Genomic DNA, 10707 nt, shown 5'->3' with positions numbered 1-10707 from the left:
CATATATATATATATATATATATATATATATATATATATATATACACACACACGACGAGCACAACGGAATAATAATAATAGACAAAACAAGCACCTGTTCTCTTGTCAAAGTTCTTGTTGTTGATGATGACGCATTGACCGATGCTGGAGAAGTCCAGACTGTATCTAAAGCTATGGGAGCGGGGCTTAGCATCCACGTCCATTGGATCAACCGAAGAACCCTCTGACCTGAAAGGACAGAAAGAAGTCCACAATTACGAAAAGTAAACGGAGAAGAAGGCGAGACAAACACAGATAGAGTGGAAACAGGGAGGCTAATTCGTGTTAGCTGGTTAAATAAACACTTTTATGACGTTAATTACACAGGTTTGGAGCGACAGTGTCTCAAAGCAAATAATATGTTTGTTTTTTTAAAGGGTTAGAAATGGAAATGCGGGTTCTGTTGTGTCATCGCTCTGTGATGTTCAACAACAGCAAACAAAAGAGTGGATAATTTAACTAGCCAAACTAACTCACCGCTCATCGCCCCGTCGCGCGTCTGTGGCGTCTTCTCCAGATCCTCGTCCATTCGCCGACATGATGTCTACTCAAATATTTTACAAACCGCAAGACTAACAGTTAAACAAAAGGCGCGCCGTGAAAAACGACAAGTTAAAACTCCTTGTCCACAAACAGAGTGAAAATGGGTTGGGGGACACAGAGGTGACGAGCTGAAGCCGCATAAACAAAGATGCTGACGTCACTTAGAGAAAGCGCTTCATATAAACTCCCGTGTCTACCGTCTGATAGACAAGGGTGGGGACCATATTCAATTTAACTATGCATATTGACAATAGCAACAGCTGGTAGTAAATTTGCTTGGTAAAGTTAGCGTGCTAAAGTCTACTTTATGGAGACACCAAATGAAATCACCGACCTCACCATAATTTTTAAAAAATGTGGGTAAATACGTTAAATACTTGATTGCACTTTTGATGCAAACCTTTTGTTTGTTACTCATAACATAATTATGTGCAAACCTTTATCAGAATTTCAAAAGAATTTGAAAGATGACAAAGATTTGCACTCTTAATATGATCAATTCCTTATAAAACACAAAGAAGAGTTGAACCACATTGTTAGGTAAATACATTAGTACGTTTTGATTTTGCGCCACACGGTGGCAAATGTTAGTAGAACACTTGTTTCTACAGCAAGAGCATAACGGCTGATCTTTCTGTATGGAGTTTGCATGTTCTCTCCGGCTTCCTGCCACAGCCCAAAAACATCGATAGAGCAGTAGATTGATCACACTCTAAATTGACCGTATGTGTTAACGTGAGCGGTTGTTTGTCTCTATATGTGGCCCTGCGATCGACTGAAGAACTGTCCACCGTCTACCCCGCCCTCACCCGCTGATAGCTGGGACTGGCTCCAGCGCCCACCGCATCCCAGAAAAGGAATAAGCGGTAGATCGGGGGCCACATCAGCAATAGTTCCCCTTGAAGGGCCGGTTGTAAATGGAAGACTGTGTAGATCAGGGGTTCCCAAACCCTGGTCCACTGACCCATACCAGTTCATAGGTCATTTGATAACGGGACACAGTGAAAAACGCACTTATTTTTACTAATTTACTTCATTCAAAAAAGTGCAGTCATATACATTTACTTTTTTTATTTAAAGATAATCTGTAAAAAGATCATCTAATTGTATCTAATTTTAAAATAATAGGTCATTCAGATTTAATACTAATAGAATAGAGTCTAAAATATCTTTTATTCTGAAAATGTAATGATCCTACGATGCTCAGCACCATGCTACTGGTCTGTAGTAACAGATGGTACTAGCTGACCAGTCCTTGGAACAAAACAAATTAAGGACTGCTGGTAAAGATGTAACTACTCCATAACAGACTAATATATCTTTCTGCAATTGAGTATTATTTGATTTATTATAATACTTTTAATTTCATAGGTTAAGGTTGAAGAGTTCTGTTAGGCAACTGGACATGAATTTTCTAAAAGAAGACTTTTCACCTCTCATCCAAGAGGCTTCTTCGGTTCTAACTGGTGGTGGGGAGTACAGCACCCACTGGTGGTGGGAAGTACAGCAGATATATGTATACTCTAGGTGTGAATAAAGCTACTTCAGGTCCACCCTGTTGGGTAGGGCCTTGGGGTCAACTGTGAAAGTGTAAACAGTCGTTAAGAGTTTGACAGGTCGTTGTGGTCCCCATCAGAACGGTTTTGGTCACCTACCTATGTTATGTGAAACTGAGGTGAAACTTTTGGGTATTGTTCCTAAAGGTGCTTTGTATGTGGGTGATAGGTTGGGTCTGAGTCCACCTCCTCTGTTGACTGATGGTTTTTCCAGGTTGACAAAAATGTCTTCTTTTACCCCTCTCTCAAACCATCTGTCTTCCCTGGCCAAAATGTGGACATTGTTGTCCTCAAAGGAGTGTGTTTTGTCCTAGAGCTGTATGTGAACAGCTGAGTCCTGTCCTGAGGAGTTGGACCTCCTGTGTTGGGCCATGCGCCTGTGAAGTGGTTGTTTGGTCTCCCATAGGTTAAGAACCTGCTGCTGCACGGACTTCACTAAATACTCTTTAAGCTCCCGCGGGCCACACAAATGGCTTGGCAGGCCGCATTTGGCCCCCGGGCCTTGAGTTTGACACATATGCACTAGATAGATGAGTCTTAATTTTGAACTGTTTTTTTTTTTAATATAGTGAAAAAAAAATTCTGACCATCTGTATTAGTTATCCCATTTCCATAGCAGAAAAAAGAGCTTAGACATTAAGAGGAAACAGTTAAAATTAAATCCTAAAAATACACAAATAAGAGATAAACTCCAGAAAGATGCAAGATTTAGAGTAAATAAGAGTAGAGTAGTGGTAGAATAAATAAATAAATAGGAATAATTATTATTGGATTAATCAGGATGACAAAGACTGGGAGGACATCATATCTAAGGAGATGTATTTGAGATGATGAAGATGAAGTGTGGCAACAAAAAAAAGTTCATATTATAAATTCAATATTTCCTATATTTACACCTAAGTACTGATGACATAGAAATTTGAATTCAAAGGTTTTTTGTTGAATCTCCTTTTAAGACTGCTTGAATGTGAAATACAATTAAACCATTCACTTTAATTGACATAAACAAATAATAGTAAAGAACAAAACTGGAGAAATAAAAATCAGATTTTATAAAACATTTCACTGTGTGTCATTTGGTCCATGTAAACACCTAGGTGCTCTTCTTGCTTTGTTTAGTTTTTATAATCATATCCATTACAAAAAGAGAGACGTTAAAGGAACAATTTTGCACTTTAAAAGAAAACTAAAGAAGTAAATCCTTCTTTGACTAAAATTGATTGAGCAGAATTTCGAACATGGCTCAGTGTTAGCCTGAGAAATATTTACATTCCTCATTCTAATTCTCTTAATTAATGCCCATATTTAAAAATAAATGTAGACACATTTTACAAGAACCCACCTTTTATAACCATAAGAATACTAATGATGGTTTCATTGCATCAGAGTGAAACGTTTTGAAAAAATTCCAAACCAATGTGCTATAGAAGTAGAATGAAAACTGACAACAGGGTTTCAATGGCATTTCTCAAACAAACATAGAAATTAGTTACATTTGTTTAAAATATTTACAGTAAGACATCTCCCTAGAACCACAATTTCAGTTAATATACGGTAGTATTCAATGTGTTAAAATGACAGCATACTAAACAAAAAACACAATAAAATAATAAACTTCATAATTAAAAAAAGAAAGATTTCCTTGACTTATACCAACATTTTGTTACAGTGCTTCACTGATACATTGTCAAAGGCAAATTTAGTTTTACATACTTAGCAAAAATTCTTGATATGGATTAAGTAAATATTGCTTTGTGAAGGTTGGCCTCCTTACTCGAGTCAATGTAAGGGTTGTAATTTCTTAAGAATGCAAGCATAAACAAATTCAAATTTTGTCTGTGATCAGAAAATATTTGGGCACATGTCCCAGGTGCCCTGGTCCTTCGCCTCCCAGTAACCGCCTTTGTAGACGTGCAGGGTCTCTCCAGAGACGGGGTCATCCATCTTCTCAAACCAAAGTGCTCTGTAGTTGTCTTGATGAGGGCCTGGCAGGGAAGAAAAACAGGGGTAACTGCTGTGGAACCTTCAGGAAGTGAACCCTCAGGTCAGGTGTAGAAGAGGACTTGGTCATAATAATACATTACAAGTTTTCTTTTATGATTCTTCTATGACACTACTAATACTAGGAAAAGTACTAATAACACAAACACAAGTTATGGCTGTGACAAAATAAAAGATTTGGGAACCACTGCACAAGAGAAAGCAAGAAGTGCAGGAGGTTGGGGAAAAGAAAAAGAGCAGCTTCTACTTAACTACAAGAAAGAAAGAGCTACTTGCATGCAACAGGTGTATGTGGAGGAGAGCCCTCTGTGTCAGCTAAGTGACAACAAAAATATTAAAAAAATAAAATAAAATCCACACTGTTATCTTGCTTGTGTATATTTCCAAAGTGCTTTTCATGAGATATTTGGAAGACTTGTATAAACAGAGCAAGTGCCTGAACACTAGTAATGCACCAGCACAGGTACTTGTTTGAGAAGCTTTAAATCCAATGGTGTAAGTCCGGTACTAAGATCAATTGTTTGTCACAATGTCAAACCCTCAGCACTGTTAATACACACAATGTGAGGCAGTGGAAATAATACTTGCAGTTGTCAGAAGACTGGACTGCCCCTGTGCCAGAGTCCTGTGCATCAGCTTCATGAGACAAAGAAGAAATAAAGAGAAATGCAGTGAAATGTAAATAAGCTGATGTCCACTTATTACATTCACTCTCACACCATCCCACACATTAAAGCAACAGTAGAGACAGTGTGCAGCTGCATTAGCAAAGAATGGGAGTGCAAGTCACTGTCAGAATCCTCAGTGACGGCTCTAAATTAAGATGGAGAAAAGCAAAAAACAAACATTGAACATGCACAAGACATACAGGGACAGATAAACAAAACACAGTTGATGAAATCCAAAACAAACAAACTAAATATTTTTGTTTGTTTCTTACTATCATCGGGTGAGTCGGCTGCTTTGACAGCTTCCCTCTCTCTTTCCCGACGGACTATGCGCTGTTTTTCTTCCAGCCTCTGTTTTTCGGTGTTAGCCTCATCCCAGCGGCCGTCCTCCATTAGTCGCTGATCAGGACGTCTTCTGCTGTCTGTTGGTGCCACGCTGTCTTCAGGTTCATTAAGAGTCAGAGCCAACGAAGAGAAGAAGTACATGGTTTCTGCTCCGTCTCTGTGTTGTCAATACAAGATAACTTAATGACGAGAATATTTCCAAATATGTATACATTTCTTATGCAACAACCACAACGTACGGTAAAAGGTTCTTCCTCCAGAGTTCTTTGGCTTTTAGGGTCTGATACACAGTCCTCTGTTTGCCTTCTGCACCGTCCTCTCCTCTGCTGCTCTGCATTATCCTGGAAAACTCCATCTTCTCATCCCATGTTCCTGACAACACATAATGGGCTTTTCCAGCCTGATCAGTCACAACTCCTGTTACCTGAAATGTGAGATGGTGTTGAAGAAAAAATTTAAATTTGATTGTAAACCGCTACCTCCAGTAAAGGATTTCCAGTAATAAACGCTTCACGTTTGAAGACAAACGTTAAGAAAAGAAACCAACCTTCCTTGGTACATCTCTTGAGAAATAACTATATGGAGCAAACTTCAGGTGACAGCGATCTCCTGTACTGTGGTTCACAATATCTATGTCTCCTGACTGGAGTGAAATAAATGGTAAAAAAGATCAGCAGGGTCTTTTCAGTGAAAACTAATAAGGAGCAGTGTCATAATGCTGACAAAATAATGCTGCCCTAGGATTACCTGATCGATCCATAATTTCCCCACAATAATGTTGTGCACTGTTGTAGTGACCTTTTTCCAAGAGTAGTGATGGTTGCTCTTGTCAAATATACACTGGATAGAACCTGTTGAGATACACAAGAACAGTATTGCTTCTTGACAAGGAAATCATAAAAACACTTTATGGTCAAATACGTATTATTTGTTGATGATAAAAAAAAACAACTTTTTGTATTATTTACATATTAACTTGCACTACATTTTAGAAGCACACATGGTCCAACCACCCAACTCACCTAAGGGCATAATAGAAATATATTTTCCCCTGAACTTGCTAGACAGTGTGATTTCCTGTCTGAGGGTCCAACCCTTCTGAGACACAGCATGGTGAGCTGCAGCAGGTGGATGGTGACTCACCTGAGAAGAAATGGATAAAAGGAAAAGAGAAGAAGCACAGAGTCAACTTAGGATGGATCCTGGGTAAATAACAAAAAAAAAGTCTATTTTTCCAATACCTACCTGCTCACAGAGGGAGCGGTACCCAGACTCTTTTAATCGATCAAGCTCAAATGTTTCTCCCAGCAGAGGATTGAAGGGTTTTCCTGTGCGGTTGACAGTAGTTGAATAAGAGGAGATTGTAAAAGCAGCAACATAACACATCTGCTCCAGAGAACTCTGACACTTGGCAGCTTTATCCAGCAGCTCATAGTACTCAAGGTCTTCAGACAGTCGTTGCAGCATGGAGAGTGGTTCATTGAAATTAACCTTGTTGAAAAAAAAAAAAAAAAAAAAGATAAAAACATTTCCTCGAAATGCAAAAATAAATCTCATCCAATCTGCAGGTTCCTCACAGGCATTGGTATTTTCGAGAGCTCCTTTCCAATACAGTTCTTCATAATACTCCACAAGTTGAGGTAATAGTTAGGTTTGTCAGGAATACGGGTTCGCCTTTGTCTACTTAGCTCCAGAGACTGAGAAGACTCTGGACTGGACGCCAAAGACAGTTCGTCGAGCTGATAAAAGAAAAGCAAAGGCCACATTACAGATCACATGCCACTGACAAAAAAGAAGTGCGTTTTCCTGCTTGGAAATGTTTACCAGTAAAAAAAATAGAGCAAGGAGGTGGCAATTACCTAAAGCACCAGAAATGACCAAAAACTGGGTTAGGGTTAGAAAATCTGCATACCTGTGCCTTTAAATGTCACATAACTATACTATTTACCAAGTGTAATGCATTTGACATCTTGAGCACTGACACCAAGACACTTTAACTCTTAGAGCTTAACACACATTTGCAGACTGATCATCCGTCCCAGTCTCACTGCTGAGTCCACTGACGTTGCTGCCAGATCTCCTGTAGAATACAGAAGGCAGCAGATATTATAAAACAAAAAACAAAATAAAGTAGTCTTCTAGAAGATTTCATCCAAAAGAATCAAAATATTAAAAAGATTAATCTAGAGAAAATATAACCTGTGATACTTGGGGTCAGCAGGGACAGTTATAAACTCTGCTGGGTCTTCCATAGCATCAAAGAACTCATTGTCATCTTCCTCGTCACTTGCATCACCTTTTCCTGAAATCACATCTGAATGAGTAAATGCATTGAAAAATATACTAGTGTCAGTCAAACAGGCTGACGAAGAAAATTAAGAACCACAGGCTTTATTTGTGTTCCTCTGGGATTGATAGCCTCACCTTTGTTACCTACAGCAGGATTACTTGATGAATTTCCTCTGAAAGCTTGTTCCAAGTGGTTGTGCTGTTTGGCCAGCTGTTCCAGAGTCTCCTCCAGTCGTATCCTCTGGTCTCTTTCTGTCTGTAGTGCTTTTTGCCAACGTTTACTGTGATTTTGAGCCAAAGACAGGAAGTCTCGACATGCCTTAAACAACAGGAACACAACAGCATCATCTAGGAGAAATATGTGTCAGAAACACTGCCCTGTCTTTGGCTGTAATTTAAACAGGTGTAACCTACATTGATCATGGCATTAGAGGTGATTCGGAACAATGTGGCCCTCTCTGTGACTTGTCTGACTTTGTCTCCCATGTCTCCCCCAACATGAATTCCCTCCAGCTCTGACAACGACCTAGAAGTAAATGAATAAGTTAACAGATGGTTTAGACAACATTTAGAAAAACAAACATCACCTTCTTTTTTTCTGATACCTTTGGAGGGCAGATCCGTGCTTGACAATGAGATCATTGCAGGTGCTGAGGTCTTTGACTTTGCTGCTAAATACTCGCAGTGTGGACTGGACTTCTGAATTACGACTACCTCCACTCTGGCCTGAAGTAGGGGGCAGTGTAAGATACTCATCACCCGAGTCATCTACAGGGACAGAGAGAAACAAATATAACCCAATTAAGAAATGACTCAATGGACAAATATATTACTGAAGCTCAGATGCAATTCCTTCATCTGAGATATATTTTTTATGTATGTAATAGTATTAGTTGTTTTTGTCCCCTTGGTGAAATTGGGTTGTAGAAGATCTCACACAGCAAATCATCTACTACTTGTCGGATTTCATAAATAGTAAGAAAAAAAAAAGACATACAGTTACACTCATCGTCAGTAAGAATTGCACTTCAGTTATCGGATGTTTAGGATGTTAATTTCAGTTTTAACTTGTTAGATTAAGTAAATTGAATAGCTTAAGGCTCTAATTTTACCAGTGAGGTGATATCGTTGCCCAGATGGCAACACGTTAAACGTATAGGCAAGAGGGTGCCTGCAATATTCCTTGCCTTTCTTTCCGTCCTGTCTTTAAAAATGCCTTGCAAATGTATCTATATGTATTGCCTCTTTCCTACCGGATTCAGCCTGCATACTGACAGCCTTGGCTTTGGCCAGCTCCAATGCTGTGATCCATCGCTGGCGTTCTATTTCTGAGCTGGCCTTAAGGTGGTAGGTTTGTGCTCCACCATTGGAGATGACAAAATTGCATGAATCCTCCACAACAATATTGGCTGTGGCCAAGTTAATGGTTCCTCTGCATGTGTGGCCCATTTCTGCGTGTGACCTGAGACCAAACAGAATGAGTAGTGTGTAAAACAAAAAAAATTGAATTGACTGGTAAGAAAATAATTTAAGTCTGTATTCTTCCTTTAGCTCTTTGGGATGTTGATATAACTCACCTGTAGTATGACAAGAGACCATTGCTCAAAACAAACCAGCGTCTCTGGTAACCCTTAATGTAGTTTGTCCATTTAAAAAGCCATCCCTTATATGTGTCACCAGTGGTTGGAGAAGGGGGCTTAGACTCTGACATCACTAGTTTTAGATTCTACTGGGTGGACATGAATCCTGTGGACATGAAAAATTACATGGATTTCTCAGTGGCACATAAAAAACAACAACAACAACAATATCTATCTTTTTATAATACCAGAGAAGTTTCATTGTGAATGTGACATTGTTTAAAAGCACTGAAACAACAAACTAAGACTAATCTTGTTTCACTCTATTATTAGGCTGTTATGCAACATCACTGACCAGTGACATTTCTTTAAATACCTTGTTTCTTTTGAATTGCAAATAAAAACAAAAAGATATCATACAGTTGTAATACAAGTGTTATGCAGCGAGGGGCCGTTTCATATTACACCACTGCTTTGAAAAGTGTTGTTAAGCCTGACTTTGATCTGTAACACCTTGTCATCCCAGCCTTTTCCATTAGCAAAATACTTTCTCCAACACAAATAACTCGGTAACTGTGCATCTTATACACGTCTAAATTAAAGAAGCTCTGCCCATCATACCTTTAATTAGACTTTTTACGGTATTACTGTCAAATACAACAGCCGTGTCACCTGAGCTTTTAGTACAGGTTGAGGCACTTGTTCTACATTGCAACATATATAAAAGTAACTTCCCACTTAAAAGGCAATAATAAAACATTGCCATAAGGTCTCATAAGATTAATCTGTATTTGTAAGTGGCCACAAAACAAGTATATACGACATGGCTGTTAGCAACGACGTCAAGAAGAGTCAGTTGCTGTAGCGTCTCTGTGTATAGTAAATACGTTAATAAACAGGACGTGCACCACTAGTTCTTAGATTAAGCGAACCCGAGTGCCCTTCTTTAACGGGACTCCCGTTTATAAAAACTGTTGAGCTCATCGTCGAATAAATGACAACTCCACATTATATATCTATATATAATTAAACATTTTATCGTACAGTAAGTCAAATCCAAATACGACGAGCTTTCTCGGGAATAAAAAATAGACGCCATTTCGAAATTGGCCCGTTTCTTTAAACGCTGACCGTCATTGAGATTGTTAGCGAAACAGGAAGCTATCAAACTAGCTGACGTGGTAGCTGATGTTTCGAATTAACACCACGATACGTGTTGCCTTTGCATATGTGGCATTCAGCATAACAACACGTTCGTCTATAAGAAGCAATCTCACCTCCGTGTGTGATTCCGATCATCAATTCTGTATGTCTTAGTACATGATAACTTACCGCTCGTCAGCTAGCTACTTCAGTAGTGCAACAAAATAGAGGGCGTCTCACCCCATAAACTGTCAACGTAAGTTCCGAATTAATGGGAGATTTGCTAAAACTGATGAAAGGTTGCAAACCATTTATTATGTAGAAGATATTGGGTTTTCACGATTTTGCAGATGCTTTTTTACTTATTCATCTAAAAGCTATTCGTTATTTCTCTACAATTTACAATGTATTATTCTCGGCTATGTTTTGAAAATGTATGCGTACGGTATGGTTCCTATATGGCATCATTGTTTATTATTCGTTGGCAGTTATTGTTAAAAATGTTTTTCATATTAGTGTTCTACTGCCTTGGTATGGTATAAA

The 10707-nt window shown here is 38.8% G+C and overlaps 2 protein-coding genes across 5 annotated transcripts in view; both read right to left on the bottom strand.

The window, feature by feature from the left end:
- Positions 1 to 746, bottom strand: part of casp3a (caspase 3, apoptosis-related cysteine peptidase a) — a 4115-nt gene extending 3369 nt beyond the window's left edge. The window contains exons 1-2 of the mRNA XM_008316586.3: positions 517 to 746; positions 95 to 228 (exon numbers count right to left, since the gene is read on the bottom strand). Coding sequence (XP_008314808.1) covers positions 95 to 228; positions 517 to 578 — 196 coding nt within the window. The 5' untranslated portion in view covers positions 579 to 746. The remainder of the gene's footprint in view (positions 1 to 94; positions 229 to 516) is intronic.
- Positions 747 to 2855: 2109 nt separating this feature from the next.
- On the bottom strand, positions 2856 to 10613 carry LOC103383468 (oxysterol-binding protein 1-like). 4 transcript variants are annotated; one of them, XM_017035528.2, is made up of 17 exons: positions 9398 to 10613; positions 9019 to 9187; positions 8695 to 8903; positions 8047 to 8209; positions 7856 to 7967; positions 7577 to 7760; positions 7352 to 7454; positions 7169 to 7232; positions 6730 to 6891; positions 6398 to 6643; positions 6175 to 6295; positions 5900 to 6003; positions 5700 to 5795; positions 5392 to 5576; positions 5080 to 5309; positions 4728 to 4775; positions 2856 to 4123 (listed from the first exon to the last, which is right to left on the bottom strand). In XM_017035528.2, exons 2-17 carry the CDS (start codon positions 9150 to 9152, stop codon positions 3981 to 3983), a joined length of 2304 nt encoding a protein of 767 aa, XP_016891017.1. In that variant the 5' UTR covers positions 9153 to 9187; positions 9398 to 10613; the 3' UTR covers positions 2856 to 3980. The 4 variants fall into 4 exon arrangements, with proteins under 4 accessions (XP_016891017.1, XP_016891016.1, XP_008314815.1 ...); XM_017035527.2 differs by having other exon boundaries at positions 10354 to 10430; XM_008316593.3 differs by having other exon boundaries at positions 10299 to 10425.
- Between the last annotated feature and the right edge of the window lie 94 nt (positions 10614 to 10707).

Source organism: Cynoglossus semilaevis, chromosome 9 (assembly GCF_000523025.1).
Source record: "Cynoglossus semilaevis isolate Cse_v1.0 chromosome 9, Cse_v1.0, whole genome shotgun sequence".
Classification (NCBI taxonomy): Eukaryota; Metazoa; Chordata; class Actinopteri; order Pleuronectiformes; family Cynoglossidae; genus Cynoglossus; species Cynoglossus semilaevis.
Note: the sequence above shows the minus strand (reverse complement) of the source record. Positions and strands in the feature narration are given on the sequence as shown.

What these genes read in the sequence shown, in the direction of transcription:
- LOC103383468 (XM_017035528.2), bottom strand. Translation starts at nt 9,152, where the DNA reads ATGTCAGAGTCTAAGCCCCCTTCTCCAACCACTGGTGACACATATAAG. An exon ending in CCTCTAATGCCATGATCAAT is followed by an intron (nt 7,761 to 7,855) that starts GTAGGTTACACC and finishes CTGTTGTTTAAG; the next exon opens with GCATGTCGAGACTTCCTGTC. An exon ending in TGGAGGAAGAACCTTTTACC is followed by an intron (nt 5,310 to 5,391) that starts GTACGTTGTGGT and finishes TTGACAACACAG; the next exon opens with AGACGGAGCAGAAACCATGT.